This window comes from Lupinus angustifolius, chromosome LG18 (genome assembly GCF_001865875.1).
Source record: "Lupinus angustifolius cultivar Tanjil chromosome LG18, LupAngTanjil_v1.0, whole genome shotgun sequence".
Classification (NCBI taxonomy): domain Eukaryota; kingdom Viridiplantae; phylum Streptophyta; class Magnoliopsida; order Fabales; family Fabaceae; genus Lupinus; species Lupinus angustifolius.
Window position 1 is genome coordinate 13,477,321 of NC_032026.1, and position 26,005 is coordinate 13,503,325.

General features: G+C 31.8%; 2 protein-coding genes across 5 annotated transcripts; one reads left to right on the top strand and one right to left on the bottom strand.

Annotated features, from left to right (window-relative positions):
- LOC109332970 (bifunctional pinoresinol-lariciresinol reductase 2-like) lies at nucleotides 907–7,623 on the top strand. Of its 2 annotated transcripts, XM_019568164.1 has the most exons (5): nucleotides 907–1,300; nucleotides 1,461–1,701; nucleotides 2,833–3,036; nucleotides 3,511–3,682; nucleotides 7,607–7,623. In XM_019568164.1, exons 1-4 carry the CDS (start codon nucleotides 971–973, stop codon nucleotides 3,672–3,674), a joined length of 939 nt encoding a protein of 312 aa, XP_019423709.1. In that variant the 5' UTR covers nucleotides 907–970; the 3' UTR covers nucleotides 3,675–3,682; nucleotides 7,607–7,623. The 2 variants fall into 2 exon arrangements, with proteins under 2 accessions (XP_019423709.1, XP_019423708.1); XM_019568163.1 differs by lacking the exon at nucleotides 7,607–7,623 and having other exon boundaries at nucleotides 3,511–3,711.
- LOC109332969 (protein ENHANCED DISEASE RESISTANCE 2-like) lies at nucleotides 5,431–20,197 on the bottom strand. 3 transcript variants are annotated; one of them, XM_019568161.1, is made up of 23 exons: nucleotides 19,883–20,197; nucleotides 19,622–19,771; nucleotides 18,844–18,918; nucleotides 17,056–17,109; nucleotides 16,817–16,882; nucleotides 16,467–16,570; nucleotides 14,956–15,023; nucleotides 14,764–14,880; nucleotides 14,578–14,618; nucleotides 14,368–14,468; nucleotides 14,012–14,107; nucleotides 13,596–13,660; nucleotides 13,239–13,310; nucleotides 10,706–10,861; nucleotides 10,282–10,514; nucleotides 10,165–10,204; nucleotides 9,846–10,003; nucleotides 9,656–9,757; nucleotides 9,367–9,411; nucleotides 9,142–9,282; nucleotides 7,115–7,210; nucleotides 6,887–6,988; nucleotides 5,431–5,849 (listed from the first exon to the last, which is right to left on the bottom strand). In XM_019568161.1, the coding sequence occupies exons 2-23, from the start codon at nucleotides 19,760–19,762 to the stop codon at nucleotides 5,742–5,744; spliced, it is 2,181 nt and encodes a 726-aa protein (XP_019423706.1). In that variant the 5' UTR covers nucleotides 19,763–19,771; nucleotides 19,883–20,197; the 3' UTR covers nucleotides 5,431–5,741. The 3 variants fall into 3 exon arrangements, with proteins under 3 accessions (XP_019423706.1, XP_019423707.1, XP_019423705.1); XM_019568162.1 differs by having other exon boundaries at nucleotides 9,846–10,000; nucleotides 19,622–20,172; XM_019568160.1 differs by having other exon boundaries at nucleotides 19,622–20,172.

Consider the following 26,005-nt stretch of genomic DNA (forward strand, 5'->3'; position numbering starts at 1 on the left):
ATAAATTTATTGTGTGTAGTAATACATAATTAACACTCATATGTGACACCATATTATATTATTTTTGACATGATCAACTTTGATACCATAATCATTTAACTGATAGGAGGAATTAAAATCAAAATTTTAAATATTTAAGTACCAAAACCGGAAGAAAAAAACTTAAACCAATCATCTTGTTTTTTTTTTGGACAACCTTTTTTCTGTACAAAAACCAATCATCTTATAGGTAAAGAAAATATAATTAAGCTAAAAAATGTAAAAATATATGCAAAATCATTTATAGTAATGTAATTTGTGACATAAGTTAATAAATAGCTATACACGTAATATTTCCATAATCATTCACATGCACTTAAATCAACTCATAGTAGTTGCTAGAAATATGCTAAAACACATTTCTCTAATCAGTATTTGTGTCTGTCTTTTAGAGTGTGATTTACTGAATTCTTTGAGGTAAAGCTAAGTTTAAAGCTCTCAGCACCGTGGATGTATATTGTTGACTGTGGAGGTACCCACTTCTATTCTTTTTCATTTCTTCTAAAGTCTTGAACACTTCTTCCAACAAATTACTTTTGTGATAAGGAAATATATTAAAAATAATATATCAACTCAATTACATCTTATAAAATAGATTAAATATACATGTAAAGCTTTCAGCCACCAATAAAAAAAAGAAAAGGTGCCATAGGATGAAGTTGTCTAATAACTTTAATGAGAACCATTAACTTAAATAGATATCTAAGTTAAAACCAATCAAGCAAGTGAGAGCAACAGTTGTTTTGTACACCCCACAAATGTTGTTTTCTACACCCCACAAATCTTACCTCAAAGACAAAGCAACGGTTCATTTGTACAAGCTAGGTGTACAAAAATCACTTGCACTCTAAAATAGCATTTCTATTTTAATTTCAATATATAAGGGCTAAGGACACACACATATACCAACAGAAAAGAGCAAGAGAGAAACATGAACAAGAGTAAGGTGCTTATTGTGGGAGGAACAGGATACTTAGGAAAAAGATTAGTGAAGGCAAGTTTATCTGAGGGACATGAAACATATGTTCTATACAGACCAGAGATTGGAGTTGATATTGAGAAGGTTCAGTTGCTATTATCATTCAAGGAACAAGGTTGTAAGCTAGTGTCAGGTTCCTTTAACGACCATATAAGCCTTGTGAATGCTTGCAAACTAGTTGATGTGGTTATTTGTGCTATATCTGGTGTTCATATTCGCAGCCACCAAATCCTACTCCAACTTAAACTTGTTGATGCTATCAAAGAAGCTGGAAATATCAAGGTAATAATAATAATAATAGTAGTAACCTTGTCCATGGATCACTTACTCCATAAAAGTCTATAAAGTCTTAATCAATTATATCATTTGAGTACAAAAGTGATTTTACAAAATTTAACTTTTTTGAGTGAATGTTTTGTGCTATATATGCATGCATGCACAGAGATTTTTGCCATCTGAATTTGGGACAGATCCAGCAAGAATGGGACATGCAATGGAACCAGGAAGAATAACATTTGATGATAAAATGGAAGTGAGGAAAGCCATAAAAGAAGCTGGAATACCATTCACATATATTTCTGCAAATTGCTTTGCTGGTTACTTTCTTGGTGGTCTATGTCAGCCTGGTTTCATCATTCCTTCTACTCATTCTGTGGTCTTGTTTGGAGATGGCAACATAAAGGGTAATAACTAGCGACCTACTACCTAACTCGATGGATGGGGATGTTGTCCACGAACTTGTCTCAAAACCAATCACGGTGAAGCAAAAATTGATAGTCGTGAATATTTAGTTTTTTTAACTGGCATGATACAATATGATTGGTTTGAGAAAGACTTTGGGACAACAGATCTTTATCCCTACCTAAGTATACTCATTGTTGAATTTTATCAAATTGAAGGGTCAATATTATCATCAGATTCCTCTCTAAACGGTGACATAAAACAAAGAAAAGTCATACTCAATTATATTTATATTTTTTACTTACATTGATAACATAATTTTACTCTTAAAACTAAAATGAAAAAACATAACCGTATTAGAGGGAATATCTGACCATAATATCATAAGATAAATGAAATGTTTTAAATCTTTAAGTGATTTTATGTTCATTAACTAATAATTGTATTTTAAGACTATAATGACCTGTATAAGAAATTTAGTTAATAAATATGATAATTATATTTCTAATTTACCATTTATATCTGTAATAACTATAAGCTATATTTTTTAATTATTTTCTTATTAACTAAGTAAAAGTACAGTGGTTAAAATAATAATTAATGTATCTTAGTTTTATAAAGAGGTAAATAAATATGATCAAAATTATTTTAATCATCATTGACTCTTAAACAAAAGTAATACAAATCAATGGTGAATGATATGTTAACAGCATAAAAAACTTTACACATATTTAAAATCCATGTTAGTAATGTTTAATAATCTTCCTACACTTTTTAATATTATATCAATCATGCATAGCACAATATCAATTTATTATGTTTTTAGTGAAATGATAAATTTTATTGAGTTGAAAAGATGAATTTTACATCATTGGGAACGTTATGATACCATATTCCAATAGGATAAGACAAAGCTAGGGATACTAAAATATGTTCCATGTTCATAGAGCATGTGTGAAATGAAACAAGCTGGAAAAGTACTAGCAATATTAATTGTGGATGTTAAATAAAGATCAATTTATTATTTTTAGTTACATTCTCGAAATAGAAAATGTTGTCAGTAAATATAAATGGCCTATATATATGTATATGTTACATTTCTTTTTGAACTATATGAATCTTAAATTTGGCAGGGATATATGTGGATGAAGATGATATAGCCATATACACTATCAAAACCATAGAAGATCCTAGAACTTTGAATAAGACAGTTTACATAAGGCCAACTGAAAATATACTATCCCAAAGAGAGGTTGTAGAAATTTGGGAAAAGCTGATTGGGAAAGAGTTGCAAAAATCTTCAATTTCTGCTGAAGAATTTCTGAGTCTCATGAAGGGTGAGATGTCTATATCAATTAACGTTTGGTCATATATAGATATTATTAATTTATGATATACTAACATTTACACTACTTCCATTCTTTCACGCACTTACTTTTTTCCGCTTAGTTTCTTATTTCACCTACTCTACCTGCTCCAATTGTGTCCAATTTCTTATCTCAAGATAATCATATGTTATCACATAAATAAAAAATATTTAAAAACAAAAAATATCAAAAACTAATATTCTGATTGATTTGAGATAAAGAATATAATACATTTTGAGACGGATGATTTGTGTCCATTTCTTTCCTTTAAGTAACTCTTTCTCACATGCACTCTCATCTAGTAGGAAATTATTGTGTGGTCTACGATGGTTGATTCCCAAATACACTTATTAGACCATTGATATATGTTGTCATTTATGCATCTTTTATATTATATTATTTGATAGTTCATGTTTCCACTCAAGTTTTTTGACATTGAAACAGGACAATCATATGAAGAGCAAGTGGGAATGACCCACTATTACCATGTTTGCTTTGAAGGATGTCTAACAAATTTTGAGATAGGAGAAGAAGATGTTGAAGCTTCTAATCTTTATCCTCAAATTAAGTATACTACTGTTCATGACTACATGAAACGTTATTTGTAGAAGTCTTGCGATGTATCTGTTGTTGTTTCACCTCCCAGTACATGTTTCTATAAATTTTAATAATCAATTTGCCATAAGTTTCTTCTTTTCTCTCTAACCTCCAACGGTCCAACCTAATCAATAATTCATTGTGTTATTTATTCACACAAGAAGACAAAACATGGTATTATTGTTATACTAATAATTATTTGAGAAGGATGTGATAATGATTAATACAATTGGCCATCGGATACTACAAATCAATCAATCACTTCTCCTCCTATTCTTGCTGTCCTGTTGCTTCTCAAACAACCAAAAAATTATTGATTTCGTTCTCATTATTTTTTTAAAACAACGTACAATTTTCTCTATTATTAGATTCCATTATGACTCATTTTTTGGGTCTGAAATCATGTGATAGACTCAGATCATAAGAAATAAACAAGTTTTTTTTATTTATCCTTATTAGCATCACAAAACAAATAAATAAATTTGGTCATCTTGGTATTAAAGTTTAATCTTCCACACAAGTGAATTTAGTATTTTTTTTTTTACCGATCATAAGAAATTACACATAAAAAAACATATTTTCTTGATAACAAAGGGGCCCAATGCCTCCATTCATGTTATTATCCCTTCATCTCTTTATTGTGCATTTCATTCTAATTTTATTTCTTTTAAATTATCAAACTCGTGTGTCATCCTTTATTCCGAAAAGTAAAACCAATCACCTAATATCCCTTTCTTTATCACTATTTAACCACCATTCAACTAAATGCCAAACATGTCCATTTCACCTCCTATGAGCGAGGTTATCCCTATATGAGTTTTAAATTTGAAGAGCAATTGCAATGAATTGAATTTTGGGTTTAATATGTATACACTGATAGTATAAGTATTTTTACATTGTCAGTAAATCATTCACCATCTATATGTTAACTATCATTGACTCTCAAACAAAAGTAATATAAATCAATAGTGAATAGTATGCCGACAGTATAAAAAACTTTACATTAACGGTGCATATATTTTAAACTCTTCGAATTTTTAGCTTGTCATTCATTTTTTTTGAATTTTTTTTGTTAAACTAGGATCCTGATTTTTATCTTACTTGAGACATAGAAAATTTTAACACGTACCCTTAAGTAGCAGCTTGATTACACGTGGATGAGCACCATAGCTGAAATGAATGGGAATAGTGCTGTGTGATTAATAAATACAAAAGAGAGGTAACATTTGTGACAAGCTTCAGCATGGGCTTCCAATGAGTTTAATGAATAGAATAGAATAAGAGAGATAGAATAATTTAATCTATTAACTATTCTACCCTGCTGGAATCAAGAGACAAATTATAGGCCTTCGAGAGACAAATTAAGGTTTACTTGGTTGTTAAAAATAGTTCCTATTTTCATTTACTGTTTTTTTTTAATAATTGTAAAAACACTACAGATATGAACCCGATGCATTATCAAATAGAATGTAATATTTATACAGTAACAATATAAAGATTTATACACAATCATTACATCATTCACTACTCATTTGTATTATTTTTTCTGAAGGGTTAATGATGATTAAAAATCAATAATAAATAATGAACTAACAGTGTATAAAACTCTTATACGCTCGGTATATACTTTTTCTCCTCATATAGCAAGTTACAACCCTTTGGAATAGGACATGTTTGGGAGTAGAAAGACTCTGCATTAGGACAAAATGCAAGATACAACATTAGTTATGGTTATGGGAGATGTGAGGAAGGAGAAAGCCTGCACATTACAAAACCAATTCCAAGATTGCATGAAATGACTAGACAATTTTTCTCTTCCTTCCAACACAACTGAAGGTACAAAGAAAAGTTCAACACTGGTGAAAATATACCAGGGAATGAATACGTTGATAATATACAGATCCCATTAGCTAGACACTCTAATACCCCAAATGGGTGGGGGCAAAAGAATTACCTTTTAATATTTCATAGAAAAACCAAATACAAAACAATAAACCTACATCCAAGTAAAAGAATGATACACATTGATATCACAAACAAATTATTTTGTATAATATCAGTCCAAACGACTTGGTCACTCAAGATGATTCCGGATCCAGTTTTGGGACTATGGCAGATTTGAGCTCTAAATGAGAGACACGAACAGCTCCAATAAGCTTCTCGGGCAACTCATCAGGAGTATTTGCCTGTCAATAATAACAAATAGTCACGATTTCTCAGAATTCGCCATCGAAATTAAAATTTCAGTGAACTGGCGAAAAGTCCAGTGTGAAATTTTGAGCATGTCAGGATATTTTTCAAAACCAAGACAAAAAAAATTCCTGTCAAGCACAACCACATAAAAAAATAGTAATACTAGGATATACAAAATGATTTCACATTTATTCCAGCTGTAAAACCTACACAAGCAATTTTACCTATTAGGTAGAGCAACAATGGACACGCAGAGTAACCACTAAATTTTTTACTTCCCATGACAATTTTTCTACATAGCTTAAAACTCTTGCACACTCTAAAGTAATTTGACTATTTCAAGAAAGGGGTTCATCTATAACAACAACCAAGCCTTTATCTCCCTAGGTGGGATCGATTACATGGATCGAGCGACGCCATAATGTTCTATCATAATAGTAAACGGCCAAGTGTGTTTTTTTTCTTTTTTCTTTGGCTAAATCAGGAACATAATATTTCAGAACACACATACCCCTAAATACAAGAGTTAAAAAAACAGCACAAGGTTGGTAATTAGAAAGAGGCACAAGGCACGGACACACTTTATCATTATGAATATTATTCACAATATTCCAATCTTTAAGGACAGTACAACAAATTTAACCCAAAGCAAATATTGAATGCATGTTCTGGGAAAACCAAGTCATATTGTTATATTACAAAAAGGTTTAGTTATGCAAAACTAACTCAACTTGAAAAAGTACTAATTGCGTCTACCACTTGACTTTGACTACGAAATTTAACAGAGGTCTACACAATCTGCTATATTAAAGACCAAAAACTATCCAAAGAAAATTTAACTAAAATTAAAATTAAGTACTATTAGCAAATGTGAAATCAAAGTCATAAAGGTTTTACCATATGAACATGAAAATTTCCACTTAGTGCAAGTGTGCAACAAAAAATAGTTCTTGTCCAATTGTTCTCACTTAAATCCCAAAAAAACGTTCATTAATACTATTGTATATAATCCACACCATAAAAAACATACCTGTATAAGAAAAGCCATATCAACCACCAATGTTGTAATCACACCAACAACCAGCCCCAAAACTCCATTAGCAACAGTAGAAGAACCAATATCAACATCAATCTGCATATAAAAACTAATTGATGAAATGATCATAACAGACAAATAATACATATATCATTCATAGTATGAAGCTTCTTACAATTAGAACAAGAAACAATTTATAAAGAAATTGAATGAAGCTTTTACCTCTAAATATTTGGGATCACGTATATAGTTGCAATCAACTGCCTTTCCCAGTAAACAAGGAGTACTCCCAACACTCTGGCGCACGATCCAAGAGCCCTGCATTTTTTTAAGTTGGGAAATCAATAAGGAATGGAGAGAGTAAAAACGTATAGTTGTTTCTCCACCCTTTTCGGATGGATGATACTTACAAATTACAAATAGAAGAGGAAAAGAAAAAACATAAAATCAATACATATAAATTATTCTTTAAAAAAGAGAGATAGAAAAAAGAAACAGTGAATCCTACTTCCTGGAACCAAAAAACATAATAATCAGATTAACATATGAATGAAGCCAGATCAAAACATATACACATCAAGTTAGTAGCAGGCAGCAGCATGTATCTACTTCGGGCTCATTTGGTATGCCTGATAGTAAAAGGCCTGATAAAATTTTAATACTATGCAATGTTTAGTGTAATATGTATTAAAGAAACATGTATAATAGCAATTAACTTTTTGTTTCACCCCTTACTTAAAATGTATTGTATATATGTATAAATTTACACAACATTTATATGAACCCTAATCCCCGAATCAAATATGAAACCTAATCCCCAAATCAAATTCACCCTAATATCCAAATGTAAGTTCTGCCATAATTCTATTCATCCTCCTTAGAAGCTGGTACAAAATAAATCCTTCAATTGTCGACTGGATTATTTTCGAGTACCAGCACAAATTTAGTTATAAAGTGGAGCACACGAAAAAAGATAGGCTCGAATGGACAAAATAATGTGTTTATGTGTGATATTGACTATGGTAGAGTATCAACCACAGAAAAGAGAAGTAAACAAAAGGTGAAAGTGCAATTTTTTTATTTATTTTGATCACAAATATTGAATGTTGAAATAAAATTCTACATCATTGTTGGAGCACACTCGAATGCAAGCGGATTGAAGACAGAGAAGGAGATAGGACAAACTGACAAAAGGATTAGGGTAGATGTTTAGGGTTGTAATGGGAAAATTGGTAAAAGACATACACATCATATTCTAATCGGGACTTATCCCACCCCCAAGGCCAGATTGTTTTATCCATCAAACGTATAAGAGTGCTTTAAAGTATAACCTTATAAAATATGATGTTCGCAACAAAGAACGTATAAGATCATAATTGTTGTATTAGCTTATAAAATCATGCCTAATACGGCACGCCAAACAGGCCCTTAAAGTATTGAAATTGATGTGCAGTGGCTGTGCATATCAGCCCATTTCGTCTTGCAAAAGATTGAAAGCAAGATAAAAAGGGACTCAAAAACTAGTTATACATCCAACTGTGTGAATTCTAGACTTCTGATTGTGATAACTGATAAGAGATGTAAAGCATCAAAGAAATGGTAAACAGACCACCATGCCGCCTTCATGGTCTAAACTTTGTTCTATAACACAGACAAAAATCAGGCATAGTTAATTGTAAAAAAAATCAATCTGAAGCATTAAAATAACCCAATGGCTAGACTCTACATGGAAACCCCGCAGGTAGATCTGCGCCTGTAAAAACCATAGTTTTCAAACTGACAATCTAATTCCTGAACAGACTGATAATTCATAAGTTGACCAGCAAAAAAAGGACACCTGGCTTCAAATTTTGCAGTTTTATCAAACTCAGTTAAATTAGATAAACATAGTCAGCCTATATTTGAGCCAGCTTTTTTGCACTCTTTTCCTATGTATGAATTAGGCTGATAGCCCACCCAACCATTTGCAAAAAATTGAAGGGACACATAAAAATTAGTTTAAAAATACTGCTTACTTTTGCAATGAGGATGTGACAATAACAGTTGTGATCTTGTGGCTGGACTTGGATATTAGCACGATACTTTTTTTCTTTTCATTTTTTGATGCATTTGTAGCATAATTTTGTAACAGCGTAGGTATTATTTTTATTAGTATTTCCTAAAATGATATACTCATTGCATTCACAAATTGAGTTTAACCCCACCCAAACAACGCCCAATATATAATAATGACAAAATTCAGTAAATACCTTTGGGACTGATGGGATGAGCTTAAACCTACTGTTTCGGAATTCATCATCACCATCAACAAAGCGATGCAAGAGGGATCCAGGAACTAATTCTCTTGTCACAAAATAAAATACCATACTATAGTGTGTAGATCCAGGCACCTACAACCAAGCAGCATGCATTCATTTACTCGAAACTCTAAATCTTTGAAGTTTGAAATTGACTCATAAAGAAAGGAAACTCACTTGAAGATTAATGATAAATGAGAAAAATCCTTTTTCTATTGCAACCTACATAGGCACCAAAAGGAACGGACCATTGTCAGTGAAAGCCTCAAAGGAGAAAAAACAATAAAAAGGAATGATATAATAAATAATAAATAATAAATAAAAAACAAAACATATGCAAGTATATCCTTTCGTATATGCACAGGAAGCCTATCACATATTTCTAATTATTTTCACAAAAGAGAGTAAAATGATAAACCAATCAAAATAAAAGTAAACATGGCGTGGACAAGGTTCTAATTCTCACTTGTGCTGCACAACCACGACGCTTAGCCACATGGTCCATTCTTTTTGAGTCCTTAAACCAATCAACAGCAACAAGATCAAGTAGATGCTTGCCTGCAGGAACCTTTACAGTTTATCGCAAAGGAATAAGAACACTCTCAAACAATGATAACATTTTATTAATGAAAAGTAAAAGAATAAAAAGGGAAGACCTTAGACTTGTCATAGCAAAAATGCTTGCTTCTGACTCTGAAGTTCTTTCCATCAGAAATTTTCCAGCAATCACGAGCATTATCACGATCATCACGGCGTAAATTACCAGAAAAGGAAGACAAGTCAATTTCATCCACTGGTTCTTCTTCCAATACTGCTGTTCAGGGCAAACATTTTCAGATTTAATCCAGCCTATACTATATACTTGCATATTTGTGTACAGGTGCGCCATGCACATGTTTATCATTATAGCATTATTTTGTTGTGTGTGTGTGTGAGAGAGAGAGAGAGAGAGAGAGAGGTACAGTAAGCACCTACCTGTTCTTCTGACATCATTCTCAAGGCCAATTGGGTATGCCTGAAGTATTACAAAGTTAACACACAGAGTTTATGAAACAAATCTTAGTAGTATAGATGTGGGAATGTAAATACAACCTCTTGCTCAGGTTCTGCTATTTGAAAATCCTCATCTTCATCAGAATATTCATCCTGATAGGCAGAATTTCTGCTTGCAGAATTTAATTGATCGAGAGAAGTAGGATGAACAGACGAATCATTTGGCTTCAGAGTCTTCTTTGAAGAGACAGATGCTGAGGACATATTAACCATGACAGGAATTCGTGGTGGAGCATTCCTTTCATCTGCTTGGGAAAACCATTCACGTAAACCTGTAGAGAAAGAGAGGACAGAAAAAGTATTTTAAATCTCGATGCACATGAGACTCTCCCACAAAAGAGACACCCTGCTCCTAAACTTTCTATTGCAAAAAGAGAGGTATGTGAAAGAGACAATGACGACAGAAGTAAAGTATTCCCATTCTATAAAGAATTCCAAACCTCATACAAGAAAATCAACTTACCAGCTACACAATTTAGCATTTGACGGAGACAGTGCTGCTGAAAAGATGGCATGTAACCTACACCCCATCCCTTCAGATCAATCTGCATAAGATGCTGGACTTGTGTCCTGGGCCTTCCATTTCTAGGTTTCAAGGGGGAAATATTAAATCCTCCACCTGTATAAACCAGGTCTTAGGTCAAAATAATTCAGTATGGTGTGATTTCCATCCATTACTTTACATGAGATGCATCATTCAATTGAGAGAAAAAAAACACTAATTCTTTAATAAAAGCTAATGCACGAAACCAATAAAAGCACTTAAAGCTAAATGCCCTTTTTGACGACTTGCTTTATGACAACACAATGGCAATTATGATTCATGTAGACGTTCCAGCCAAGTGGAAAAAGGTTTTATTCTGATAAAAACTAATATGATTATAATGACACATGAATGACAACTTGACAACAAATCTGTTTATTGTAAAGATCAATATTCATTTTAAGCTGACAAAAAAGGTGATGCAAATAATGAAATAGTTAAATTCCAAACTGGTTCCATCTTTGTTTCTTTGATCATGGAAACATTGCACATGTCTAAATGAATTCAACGAGGGAAACTGCAATCCTTTGCATACAATAACCCCAATATGATAAACAAGAGGCAATCTGGCTATAGCTTTTTCATAATATTTTCCAGTTGATTAACTGTGCCAAGTGTAAGAGTACTCTAGTATCCATTCAAGTGACGTGATTGATTTTAGAATGCTTTTAAGATGATTCTATCCATTCTACTCTATGACTTTTTAAATGCTTATTTGGCCTACAAAGTTGGCCTATTTATTTATTGTTATTTATATATATAGTGTTGAAATTCGAAGGTTTTAGATTGGACAAGGAAAATAGAGAATCGACAATCACAAAAGTATTGTTTATTGCTTAAGTTGCTATAAGTTGCTTACAAATGTTAGTACATGGGTATTTATAGGTGCTTTAGACGTCATATGATACATGTGATACAACGAACCTAACCACATGCACTGAAATTAAAACTCCAAGAAATTATAAGTTAATGAATGCATAGATGCATGCATAGGAAAAATGAAAGGAACCTATAAAAACATGAACATTAATTAATAAAGTGCATGGGTCTAGTTTATATTTCCAACACTCTACTATGATAATTTCAACACTCCCCCTCGAGCTTTAGCTTGTACTAAACTGCATCTGAGTCAGAATGGAATCTTTCGAACCGAAGGCAAATCAAGAAGATGATCAACAATGAAAGATAATCGACACATAGACCACAATCAAGGCGGCTACTGCAATGCGGAGACAAATCAGCAATGAAAGTTGATCAGCCAACAATGAAGGCTGGTCAGCTGTTGCTTCAATGAAGGCATGACAGCAGAAATGATGTCGTAGTATAGACTGCAAGCTATTGCTTGGGTTGCAGAAAGAGGCAAACGAAAGACGAAGGTTTCCAAAAAAAGGTGAACCGGGTAAAGAGTGAAGAGGTGAGCCAAACCAGACAAGCGTCAGGTTTTATTAAGGTGCAAAAACTAGGAGGACTAACATTAATAGGTTTGGTCAAGAGAGCCTATTTGAGCCAGGGGTTCCAAAGTTTATGGAATGCAGCAGCAGAATAATAAAGGGATGGGTCATGGAGGATGGTACCACCCCGATACCATGTTAAAATTGAAGGGTTTTAGTAAGGAAAGGGAAAAGAGAGAACAGATGATCACAATAGTATTGTTTATTGCATGAATTGCTTAAGTTGTTATAAGTTGCTTACAAATGCACTAGTACATGGATATTTATAGGTGTTTTAGATGTCATATGATGTTAAGTGATACAATGGACCTAACCATATGCATTGAAACTACAACTCCTAGAAATTGAGTTCTTGATGTATTGTAGAGTGCATGCATAGGAAAAATATCATGAACCTAAAAAATACATCAATATTGATTAAAATGGTGCATGGGTCTAGTTTATATTTTCAACACTCCTTGACTATGATATTTCCAGCATATAAATGAGAATGCGTACTATATAAAATTTGTTAATTATATATTAGTCTGATATATTTATTTTATATAGGTTGTGATAATTTCACTCGAGTTTGAACTAAACTTAAAGTTTTTTGCCTTAAATGAAGGCCTTCATGTAACATAGGCCTCTCTAAAAAGGCTTTCTAGCCAGGTCAAGCCAAACAAAACCCTATGATAATCAATGTGCCAAGCTCAGCCCTCAGCCTGACATTGTATTAAACAACTTTAGGACTGTTTAGGCACAAACATAGTCTAGCCTACATCCATCCTCAAGTGAAATAAAATAACATCAAAATATGCACCAAAGCTACCAGATCCACACAAGTCAGAACAGGCAACCATCTAAATAAAAACAATTAGAAAAACACCAGAGAGATGCCATATGCACAATCATATTCCATAACAAGTTGAGGGCATTGAGACACCCTTGAGGATGTGGATCAATCCTACTCTCTTGAACATTGAAAAATGGAGTTAGATCTGAAAAGAATTGCATCTTACTCTCAATATGTGCCCGAACACACCCTGGCTGTGGACTACAATTCTCATGTTCCCTCGAGCAAAATAAAACAACTGCAAGGAAAAGAAACATCAATGCGAAGTTCCAACATACTAAACATTAGATGTTTCTAATGAGTGCTGAAGAGCACAGGTTAAGGAACATTTAATACCCTCTATTAATTGCTTACGATTACTTTAAGAATAATGCATTCAATGTTTTCAGAGTGTCAGCTTAATAACTTGATTACTTTTCATTCAATTCTATCCACTTTTGTTCCCTAACCAATATCCTAAGGGCCCTTATTAGCAAATCCCATAAACATTTACAAGAAACTTTTAGCAAAAATAGTTGCGTACCATAACTCCCATCATCATTTCGGCGCCAATAACGTACATAACAGAGATCACGGGGCCATACAAACCTGCCATGATAAACATGTATCATATAGGGTTCATAAAGTTAATGACTTTACTTTGGGCAGTGCAACCATTTTTAACCATTTATCAGGTCCTAAATCATGTTTTGACAGATAGAAACTACAAAGAACTCAAATTTAATGGGAGACGGGAGACATTAATATATGTTTGCATGTCCAGAAATAAAGCAATATATCAAGATACTTGTGACTCTAGATAGGGGTACTTCGGTTTTTCTAAAATAGAGGTTTTCATTCATTGATGCAAATATAATAGCTAAAGTTTACTCTAGTATTAACTACAAAATATTAAACTACAAATTATCATAAATGACAGAGAAGTTAGATTATATTTACATTGGGAACCAGTCTAGCTGAAGTCGGTGATAAAGAACTGCTGTATGCCCATCCACCTCCTCTACTAAACTACCATGTTGGAAACTGCAATCCCATCTGCAGGCATTCAAATAATGAGGCTTGAGGATTGGTAGGTTGACTTAAAGTGTATAAGAAACAAAACGTGGCACAATTGCTCATTTTCTGTCCCTTAAAGTGTCAAGTCTAATTGCTCAATTGCTCCTAAACCCTAATTACATTATGGTAAAAAAATCCAGAAAAAGAGGGGAATAGCACATAATATTTCAAACACTAAACAATGACAGCCACAAATATACAGCAACTTAAAAATAGTGGAAAATAAGCAGAAGACCTACTCAAACCGTGTCCCATCCATGCTCATCACAAGCTCAAAAATTTCTTCACAAGTGGCCTCCACAACACCTACTGCCTTCATAGCTCTACTACAGCTCCTTGGCTACATACAGGAGCAAATTGAGGATCACTGTGTTTCCCAAAACATTCAATGAAATGGTTAAATCACACCACACAGGCACACATATAAAGAAAAACAGGAAATAACGCACAAGATAATCAACTTCAAGAAGTTCTTCAAAGATGCGAAGTCCTGCAAATTTCAGAAGGAAAATCATCTCAGGTTTATACAATTACAAAGTATCCAATCATTGGCATACTGAAATTTATCAATGGATAAATTTTCTTTCATGTCACAAAGGCAGTAAATTGCTCTATCTTGTATAAAAGTAGCACACCATTTTGGCATTGTAAAAGACGCCAATGTTTTCTTGAGAATGCTTGGTCATTGATATTCTGATTTGACAAATCTGAATCTATTTCCCTTGTCCAATCAAAAATTGATTCTGGAAGACCTGCAACTCATAAAAGGTAAGGTTTATTGTAGCAGAGTAATTGTAAGTCCATAAGCTGAGGGATACAAAGTGCACCATTTCCAATTGTTGTCCTCCTTGACAAATTTGGATGAGCCTCATCCTCGTCCTCCTGAGCACTGAACCTGGTTATTGAAAGAATATATCTAATCTTGTGAATATACAGGAGGATATGCAAAATCAAATCGGTATCCTACAACTACATGGAGCTTTGCTCAGACGTGAAATGACCCATGTTCCTTAGGGCCCGTTTGATTGTGTTCTGATTTTTTATTTTCAAAAACTATTTTGTAAAATAGCTTTTAAGAACCAAAGTCCAGAATAAAAATATCTGAGCAAAGTCTGTCTGGTAAATTTTTTTATTTTTATTAAGAGAAGTTGGTGGATGGGCTGCAAAACAATGGATTGAAGACCCTAAAACAAATGAAAAGTTGAAAGTCAGGGGTTTCCTCGAAAGTTTCCTACAAAGATTTGAAGCTTTATATGAGATTTTCAGTAGACCAATCAAGAAAGTTCCAAATGGAGTTTTTGATGGCCAGGTGAAATTGAGGTAGGAGGGGAAGATGCTTGGTGGTTCTCGGGCAACATCAATGGTGACAACATGGATGAGTCTCGCAGGTGGCATGGCTACTTGGGTCTGCCTCGGATCCCTGCCTGGCCGAGGTATTGGTGGCTGGAACAAAGGTGATCCTCACAGTGGAGGTCATGGTGGCTGGTGACTAGCGAATTGCCAGATCTGGGTTTTCCTTTTGTATAACTAAGCATAATCCCTCACCCTATGGGTAAAGAACTAATCCCTTTTAGGGTACGTGGTTGCCCCTCCCAACAAGTCTCACTCTCGGGAATTGAATCTTTGACCTTTTGGCCTATCTGAGGATCCAGTGGTACCTTACACCACTAAACAAATGTCTTTTTGGTTGCCAGATCTGGGTTTGAGGGAAAAAATGATTGTGGCCTTGGTGGTGTGTGCAATAGCAGAGGTGGAGAGCCATAGGGAGAAGCTTTCTGGAGAGCCTCTGAGAGATTGGGAAAAAGTTTATTTCTATTACATAATTGTTATTAATGAATTTGTATAATCACAAAAAATTGATACGCAAAGTTTTTACAGGAGGGGGGGAGGGGGGAAATTGTGCAGCTATTGGGGTTTGAACTCAGGTGCTCACTCACACAGTCACACTTTAGGTCTTGCAGCTCTACCAACAAAGATACCTCTTGGGGACTGAATTTGTATAATCACAAATTTTCCATGGTGAAAACAAAAGAACACTGAAACAATTTTTGAAAACATCTCAAAGAGTTCTCACTTTTCTGTTTTAAAACCAATGTTTCCGGAACAAGTTTTGAAAATTTATCGAAGAATAACTATCTCCCAACAAGATTTCTTTTATGTATACAAAAAGTTGTTTCCAAAAACAGGAATCAAACACAGGCTTTTTATGCCTCGGTGAATTATTTAAGTTGCATCCCCAATGAATTGACAATGGAATGAGACAACTACCTGAAGAAAGACGGAAATAATTCAAATCACAACATAGGAAACAACTGGCAACAGTGCAAAAAATACATACTGGCTTTCACGGTCTGAGGAAGAAGTTGTCTTCCCATTGTCCATCCCAGATTTGTACTCAAAAGAAATATATTTGTTACCACTTGATGGTTGTGCTCCTTGATGCTGCACACATTGATAATTCAATAGCATCAACATAGACAATACGAAAGCATGTCCAACTGATCAATTTAGTCGATTTACGAAGACTGCAAGGGATCATTTTAGCGATATAACAAGAAAATGCTTTCCATGTTTTGAGCCAACATACATTAAGAAGACATAAAGTCTAACCAGAAATTTAGAAATATGAACATTGTTCCATATTCAAAGAAAAAAATTAATAGGATTATGCAATCTGATGAAACACACCTGATCAATGACATACTCAATTTTTTCCTTCCAGATTAGTGCCTCTTGAATGTTAAATGCTGCCATCTGATACAACAACCCAAGTAATAAAATATTTACACAACATTAGCAACTGAAAATGTATTTTAAAAAACACAAAACACAGCTAAATAACTTACTAAAACAAGTACCACAATAGTAAGTATGGATCGAAGAGTATAAATATACACTGGTATATGAATGTCAAAAAATCTACTCACCGTAATTCGGTGATAATTTTCTTTCTTGTTGTAAACAGACAAAACATAAACCATCTGCACACAAAAAAATATTAATAAACAAATGTGGACAAATAGGATTACCAAAACCAGCATATGCCACTTTCAAAATAGCATGGAAGGTCAAATTGCTGAATATAACTTTTGGAGAAGGATAAAAAATATGTAATCATTTTTTTGAGATATCTTCCCTTCTGTGAAATCATTTTCATTTATAAAAATTTAACACATATTTTCCATTATGACCAAGGATTATATGGTTACTGGTCCCTGTGTGTGTCAAAAGGTAACATCACAGCTCTCATTCCAGTTCATGGGTATTCTAATTTCTAAAACTGTAAAAGTTGGCAGATAGCATATAAAAAATTAATGTCTACAGAGTACGGAACGGAAGCGGATGGAGTAAAATTACTCACACCATGCAAGCACAGAATGAAAAATAATTAGTCAACTTGAGGGTTTCATCTTAATCAGAATGATGGGACTCAACAAGATTAATAGTTTAATACAAATAATATACTGCAGGTTGACAGGCCTAACTTTGTATCATGATGTGCTTCTCTAATGTCAGAAATAGCCGCACATTTATTTAGGGTCTGTTTGGTTTGCCAAAATGTTTCCTGTTTTTGTTAAAATTTAAAAATATGCCACCTTGTTTTCATTATGTTTCTGGTTTTCAAAGATTTGTACGGGAAAAGTGAAAACAAAAAGAATGTTGTTATCAACATTTCCTGTAAACATCTTTGGAAAGAGGAAACAAAATGAAAACAATGTGTGGCATACTTGTAATTATTAATGAAAACAAAACATTTTCTAAAATGTTTGGATTGCTTGGCTACTACTAGCATTATATTTGAATTAGGATTTTCAGTGTTTTTGGTGAACCATGATTGTGCACTTAAACAACAACCACTACAACCAAAACCTTTGTGGAGTTGACTACATGGATTAAATGATGTCATCGTGTTTTATTATAAACCAAATTTTCTGATAGGCCATTCGAATCTAAATCTTATTAATGGTTTCACTGAGTTTTCCTGGGTCCTACTCATAGTTTAATAATTTAAAGCTTCAGAATTTCAATTATGGTTTATTGGGGTCTAAAGCTTTTAGTTGGAATAAGGACAGAAGAACTTTGTGGCAGTTTGCAATATTTTGACGCCCATTTTGTTTTTCTTTGATTTACTACATGCCACTGGTGTTTATAAATCATCTTTACAAGCATTACACATCATCAATCAGTCCACAACATCACCTCACTCACTCAAATCACTAGATCCCACTTCTGGCATTTAATTTTGTGAAGTAACAGCATTGGACTTGATATATGGAAAGCCAGAAATCACTTTTTGGTTCACACCAATGATACAATAAGTACAACTCATTACAAATTATTAATTAATCATTTCAAGACTATAAGGCCCCTCAAAGTATGCATTGCTACAAACCAAAATAATATATAATACAATATTACCTCTGGTCCTTTTTATAAGACCATTTTGGGTAATTTCACATGAATTAAGGAAGGTGGAAACCTGATCGAATTTGTCAATAATTGAATCACAGTTACCAAAATTGCCCTTAATGGAACTAAATCATTTTTTTCTTTCCAATCATTTTTTTTTAGAAAATAAGGCTATTTTGTAACAAATTCATTTATTGTACATAGAACTTTGAAAAGGGTCCTATAAATAACACTAGCACAAAAATACTAAAGGGGTCTTATAAAAAAGACAGAAGGTAGTAATAGACAATAATTTCAGAACTCACATGTCCATGATGGGTCTTCAAGCCTCTATCTTCCACTCTACAGTTGCCATCAATTAGCAGTGTTTTAATAGGCACCTAAGAAAAGCATAAACAGATAGTTCATATCTTCAAGTTTTTACCAGCATCTTCTCTCCAACACCATCCCCTCCTCCCAGAAAGGAGAACATTCAAGAAACAAAGTGTTCAGAATAGCACAATTCTCTTCTTTTTCTAGTAAACCACCATGTTAGTCCCTCAAATTGAGTAGTTGTCACGTTAGACCATGAATTTATGAAACTACTAGTACCTAAACTTGTTAATTAATCATTTTAGTCACTGAAATTATATACATAGGCCATACTAGTCCTGAATTTTAATTTGTTAGTCAAATAGGTCCCTGTGATATATAAATCTCAGGTACTAATAATACTGATGGTTACAAGTTTAGGCACTAATATCACTGATGCCTATAATTTCAAGGATGAAAAAGTAAGTGATTCCATTCCCAACGAATGTCACTTCAGGGAACCTTTGACATTTGGCGATACCCAAGAATCTAATGGGGCCTTAAACCGGACATAGTTGGTGGTGATTTACTTATTTCAAAAAAAGGTTGAATAAAAAATCACAATTTCCCATAATTTTTTCATCAGCGTGTAGGAAATCGTCATAAAAGACTTAATGACCCCAAAAAATGGAAACTGTAGCAAAAGTAACAGAATTTTGTCCTTTTTTTACTTCCAAAAGGGCAAAACCAAGAAAGATAAGATCAACACAAAGTGACAGAATTTTCAGTTACCTGATTATCCTGTGGTTTCCTCTTATAGTACGCGAGCAACCGCGACTCAAGCACGAAGTACCTCATGTGGATGAACGATCGCCCGATCTTTCTTCGGCCATACCGCACCATCCACCCTTCATACACCACCTTCGACGACATCGTTTTTCACTCGAAGACAAGAACAAAACGAATTTCAAAAAAATTAAAAAATCAAATCGAATTCCGTTGCTGGAGAGTGAGAATCTATGGTTCAGTGAGATCAATTGCGAGCTAAGTGACCTGATCAATAATCGCCGGTGCCGGAATTTGAAGATCACGGAACCGGCGATTCAAACGGTTCGTTGTTTTCAGTTTTCAACGGAATCGGTAGCAAGTGAGTGATTTAAAATTGGAATTCCGCATTGGCGGTGGTTGTGATTGTTGTTGTTGTTCTATGATTTGTCGAACCCTATTCCTCGTTTGAGTTGGGGATCGGTGACGAAGGAGGAAACGAGAACGTATAGAGAGAGAGTGAGTTTGAGAGAGGAGATTCTAATGAGAAGAAGTGAGAGATCCCACACAAGGAGCAAAAGGTTATGACTAAAGTGGGGAATATCTATTACGGTAGTATATGTGATGTAAATATGTTTAAGATTTTTTAAGTTCTACGGATAAATTTTATACATTGTTAATATATTATTTATTATTCATCATATTTAATAATTATTGATTCAAATATATATATATATATATTGATAGTGTATAACTTTATATATTATTGATGCATAATTTATTACTTATATTTAATCATGATTGACTCTTCGAAAAAATTAATTTAATTGTGGAATATATATTGATTATATATTAAATTTTTATATTGATAATACATAGATATTATACTCTTTAAAAAATAAAGAGAAGACATATAATTATCATTTAAAACTTTTATATGTATTAATTTGGTCAAAATGGTCCATATAAAAATCAAAATCAAAATGTTCCATATAAAAATCAAATGGTCTATATAAAAATTAAATGTTGAACAAATTAGTTATTTTTAATATGTTTTGTGATTCCATACACAAACTATTTTGACTCAGAATTCTGATTTTTTAGTATTAAATTAAATATAGTCAAAAATCTATAAAGAACCAAATTAGATATTCACTCTATAATAAAACAGTGGGTACCATTTTTTATTCTTGTAAATAAATTTTAACATGGAACCCCAAAAATTAAAAAATCAAATTATATTATAAATGTGAATCAATATGATCTCTATTATGGGCATGAAAATGATAAAAAATAACTAATTTAACATAATTTTGAAATTGTTTAGACTGATTTTTTAAAAGATGAAATTGATATGCACAAAATTGTTAAGGAATTAAAATAGGTATTTAAATAGCATGTTGACATGGACTCTCATATTATTTCTTGTTGAATATATATACATGAAGAATTTCACTTACTCCTAGAATATCCAATAGTTTGAATTAGTAAGTAGACCTAAATTATTAAATTTCTCTATAATTAACAATTAAGATGTGGAGTAAGTTTTTAATATTTACTATTAAAGTGAGTGAATCTCCTCCCTATTTATATATGTTAGAAATTTTTATAAAAGAATTATTATCCTAAAAATAATAAGTCAGTGATATTTGATCTCATTGTGTTTTGACACTCATTAAAAAATGTAAACTTTCTTATATGAAATCAATCTTTCATTGCAAACTAAAAAAACAAAATTGACGGACAAAAAAGTGAAGTAAAAATCACAAGTTTTGACTGTGTGTTATTGGTATGAAAAAATTGTAAGTGACATATTGACGGAGTCCAACTAGTCCGTTAGATTTAAAAAAATAAATAAATAAGAACTAATGAAACTAATATAATTTAAATTTGAGTGTAAATATATCATTTCTTTAGTAATAAAGTTATAAAGCTATTAACCAACTTCTTTAATTTACAATGCATTATCTAAAAATCACGAATCATGGCTCTAACGTGAACATTAATAAATGCTGTATGATATTATTTTGCTATTTTTATATGATGAGTAGGCCCATAAACTTTTTTAACATAAATATATGAAAAAATGAGCAATGTTCTAAAGATATTGTTTAGGGAATCAAGTTGAAACTTTATTTTGAAAAGTAATGTTTTCACGTGTGCAAACTTTATTTTTGTATTAAACTTATGTGATATTTTACTATTTTAATTTTTTATATCTGGTATAATAATTATAGCTAGTCATTCAATTTTGTTTCTTTATCTATTTTATTAACTAATATGAATAGAGCTATAAAAATAATTATTAATATTACTTTAAGATTTAGTAAAAATATAGTTCAAAAACCAACAACTTAAGAATTTGCATTTTAATGTGGTGCCTTTTGAAATCAAGATTACTTATTTTCTGAATATATTAATGCACGTAGTTGGGGTCAAAGTGTGGACAGCTAAGTATTGTTACATCAATATTGAATTTCTATGGGTTCAACTATTGTACTAAATGGGCACATAGTATGGAAGTTTACGTGGATAAACTACACTATCACACATTTGGTATATGTTTCAAAATATTTACAGAACTAGTGTATTTTTAGGAAATTTGTGGATGAGATCCACGATTTTGGGGAAAGTTGTGGATGGGATCCACGAGTTTGGGGAAAGTCGTGGATGGGATCCACGACTTTTTGACATATTCTCTCTCAATGGAAGTCGTGTACATTATATATGACTTCCATTGTATATTAATAATAAAAAACTTTGTAGCCTAGAGGTCAACTCTCACCTATTGCTGGGAGTTGAACCATGGACCTCTAGGTTCCCTAGAAAAATTAAAAACCACTAAGCTACAAAGTTTTTTATTATTAATATACAATGAAAGTTGTATATAGCGTACACGACTTCCATGGAGAGACAGAAAATCGTGGATAGGATCCACGACTTTCCCCAAACTCATGGATCCCATCCACGACTTCCCTAAAAATACACTAGTTCCGTAAATATTTTAAAACATATACCAAACGTGTGATAGTGTAGTCAAACTACACTATCCACGTAAATTTTCCCATCGTATGATTATTAATGTGTGAAAATTTTTATATATCAATATATTATTCATCTTTTATATGTATTATTTTTTTTGGAATTAATGATAATTAAATATAAGTGTGTTGATTTTTTTCTTTAAAGAGAATTTAATAGTTTTTGGTATTTTTTGAAGATAATTACAACTTTTATATGCAACATTTTTATTAATTTTCAATTGTTCATTTAGTGAGAAATAATAAATTTATGCATGGTATCACAGCCTCTGTAAAAAGTATACATGTGATATGAATATTACACTACAGGTCTCATGGATACAACTCGGCCCTCAAAACTCTTTAGTGATGAATAAAATCTCATCTCCATCCACTTATATTTACATTAATATATAAATAAATCGAAGCATCTTTTTTTTGGCGTCCAATTTTCCTTGTTTTACTAGTATTTTATATTGTTGATGGAATAACGCCAACCATTAATGAGTTGTCAAACTTGGTTGAATAGTTAAGTAGTCAACTTTAAATAGTTGACGAATAATTTGGTTCATTTACATATAGCGAAAATGGGAGTTTCGATTAACTTAATGGGGGGTAAATTTGGGCAAATTTACATGGCTAGTGCACTTTGATCAAAATATTAGTATACTTTTTAAGTTTATTACAGAATTAATGTTGAAAACTTAGCAATTTGATTGATGGATTTCATTTTTTCCCATTGAAACCAAAAATCAGTAACTTTGTTTTCTTTACTGATATATTAACAAAAACTCCCATATGATTGAAGTTTTTAGTATTTTTTTAATTTTCCAAAGAAAATCAACATTAGAGTTGAAGTTTTATTTATTTATTATATTTTAACAAAAATTCCACTGCAGAGTTTTTGTTAAAATATACCGATTTTCCTTTTGGAAAAGTTAAAAAAATAACCGAAAACTCTAATCACATTAGAGTGTTTGTTAAATTATTAGTAAAGAAAACAAACTTCATTGTAATTGTCGATTTTTGTATGTTTAAGTGGAAAAAATGAAACTCGGCAATCACATTGCCGAATTTTCAAAAAGTACACAAATTTTATAATAAAATTAAAAGGTGCACTAATACTATAATATTTTGGACAAAATGGCCACGTAAATTTACCCTTAATGTGAATAACTTCTTTTACATTTTTTCCTCCTCGAAGCAACTTGTCTTCTAATTTAACAAAACTAAGTTGATAAAGTTCTTACACAATAAATATATTATTCTTTATATTACGAGAATAATGTATCTCTCATATCAGAATATAACTTATCTCCTCTAGCCAGTAAAAATGTGACATATATGCTATTTTTGTTTATTTTTAAAAATATTTTTATAGAAAATGATAAAACATGACCCATGTCATGATTTCACTTGCAGAATGATATAATTTATCTTTTTATATCAAAAGATTCGATATTCCCTTATATTATATTACTTTTATTTATGAGTTAATGATAATTAACACAAATTATTAATGATAATAACTTAAAAACTTTTACATTATATCCAAAATGTTCATCCTCTATTATCATCCGTTATTAACCGGTGATTAATTACCTATATAATAAAAAAAACTCCCTCATGACATGTGTCAATCTCTCAAGCCCTCATGACATGTGTCAATCTCTCAAGCCATCATGACATGTGATTTATTTAAAAATAAAAGGAATATGATTACCTATACAATATTAAAATATAATGTTACTATAGCAATATTAAAATAATAATAATAATAATATGAATCTTAACATATTGTTTGTAGCTATTTTAGAGTTAAATAATATTTATTTTTATACTAATCTTATTTTAGAATCAAATAATAATGAAATTATAAATTTATTGATGATTTTTTTGATTAATATGATAGAACTAACTATATCATGTTATGTATATGTAAAAAATTGAGAAAGTCGAGCAAGATGTTAAACCAGTAGATGACCCATATTAAGTTTATCCGATTTAAACAGTTAAACCGTATGGTTTGACCGTATGATTTTATATATAATTAATAATTTTTAACAATATGAATGCACTGATAACATATATGATTTTAACCATGCGAATGCACGGGCAACATACATATTCTTAATCATAAATGCACATGTAATATTATTCTTAATCATGCGGCAAAAATTATCGTCTCGTGCAAATGCACGGGTAACTTGCTAGTTTAGCTTAAAAAATACGTCCTCCAATGTTATCATCCCATTTCAGATCTTGCTATTAATCCTACAAGCTCTACATGTTGAATTTGGGGTGTGTAGTTTAAATACTCTATGTCATATTTTTGTTTGGTATTATTAAATATATTCTTTTACATTTTAACTAAGAAATTAATCTTTTTCAAATTTTATAATTGCATTTCTTAACAAATAATAGACTATGAGATATAATGTAACTTGACGAGTATCAAATTAATATGGCACTCATGTTCGATGCACGTACAACGAATGATTGAGATCGTGTCAAGGTATTGGAATTGGATCGTTTAACAGATTTTTTTTGTATATACAATCACTTTATTTAATTAGCGATACATAAAACGAACAGAAAGAAAGTTTTATTCCCTAAAATGAACTATAGTTACAATTTAAAATATATATAAATATATATTTGTTAATCTAAATTCGCCATGCCCGTAAGGAATATCTAGCTTTAGCACTGTTTTTATTTATCTATTTAATGCATTAGCGCCATATCTATTAACAATATAATAAAAAAAACTCTCTCATGCCATATGTCACTTTCTCCTTCCTTTATGTCACATGTCACTTTCTCCTTACATATTTTCATTCATGCCACATGTCACATCCTCCTCACATATTTTTCTTTCTACTTTTTATATATTATATATGCTAATAATAATTTAATATTAATTAGTGATTGATTCATGTCGCTACCCCACTAAAATTGAGTGTTTACAACATCTATGTTTTGTTATGTTAAAAAGTAGTCATTGAACATTATATTAAATTGAAATCATTTTTCACATTCAAATTATTTCTTTACATTAATCTATCTATATAATTTAATGTTTACCATTAATCAAAGAATGATTGTACTTTTTCACCTCATCAAAGTTTTTTGACATTTTTCGCACTGAATTTTAATATTACAGTTCAGATTCTTTGAATTTTAATTTTTCTCTATTAACAACATAATAAAAAAAAATCCCTTACGCCACATGTTAATTTCTCCTTACATTTTTTCTTTCATGTCACATGTCACCTCCTCCTCATATTTTTTCCTTCGTACTTTTTATATATTTTACATGTTAATAATAATTTAATACTAATTGTAGAAAATTCAAATTAAAAATCATCAATTTATTTTTCTTATGTGCTTA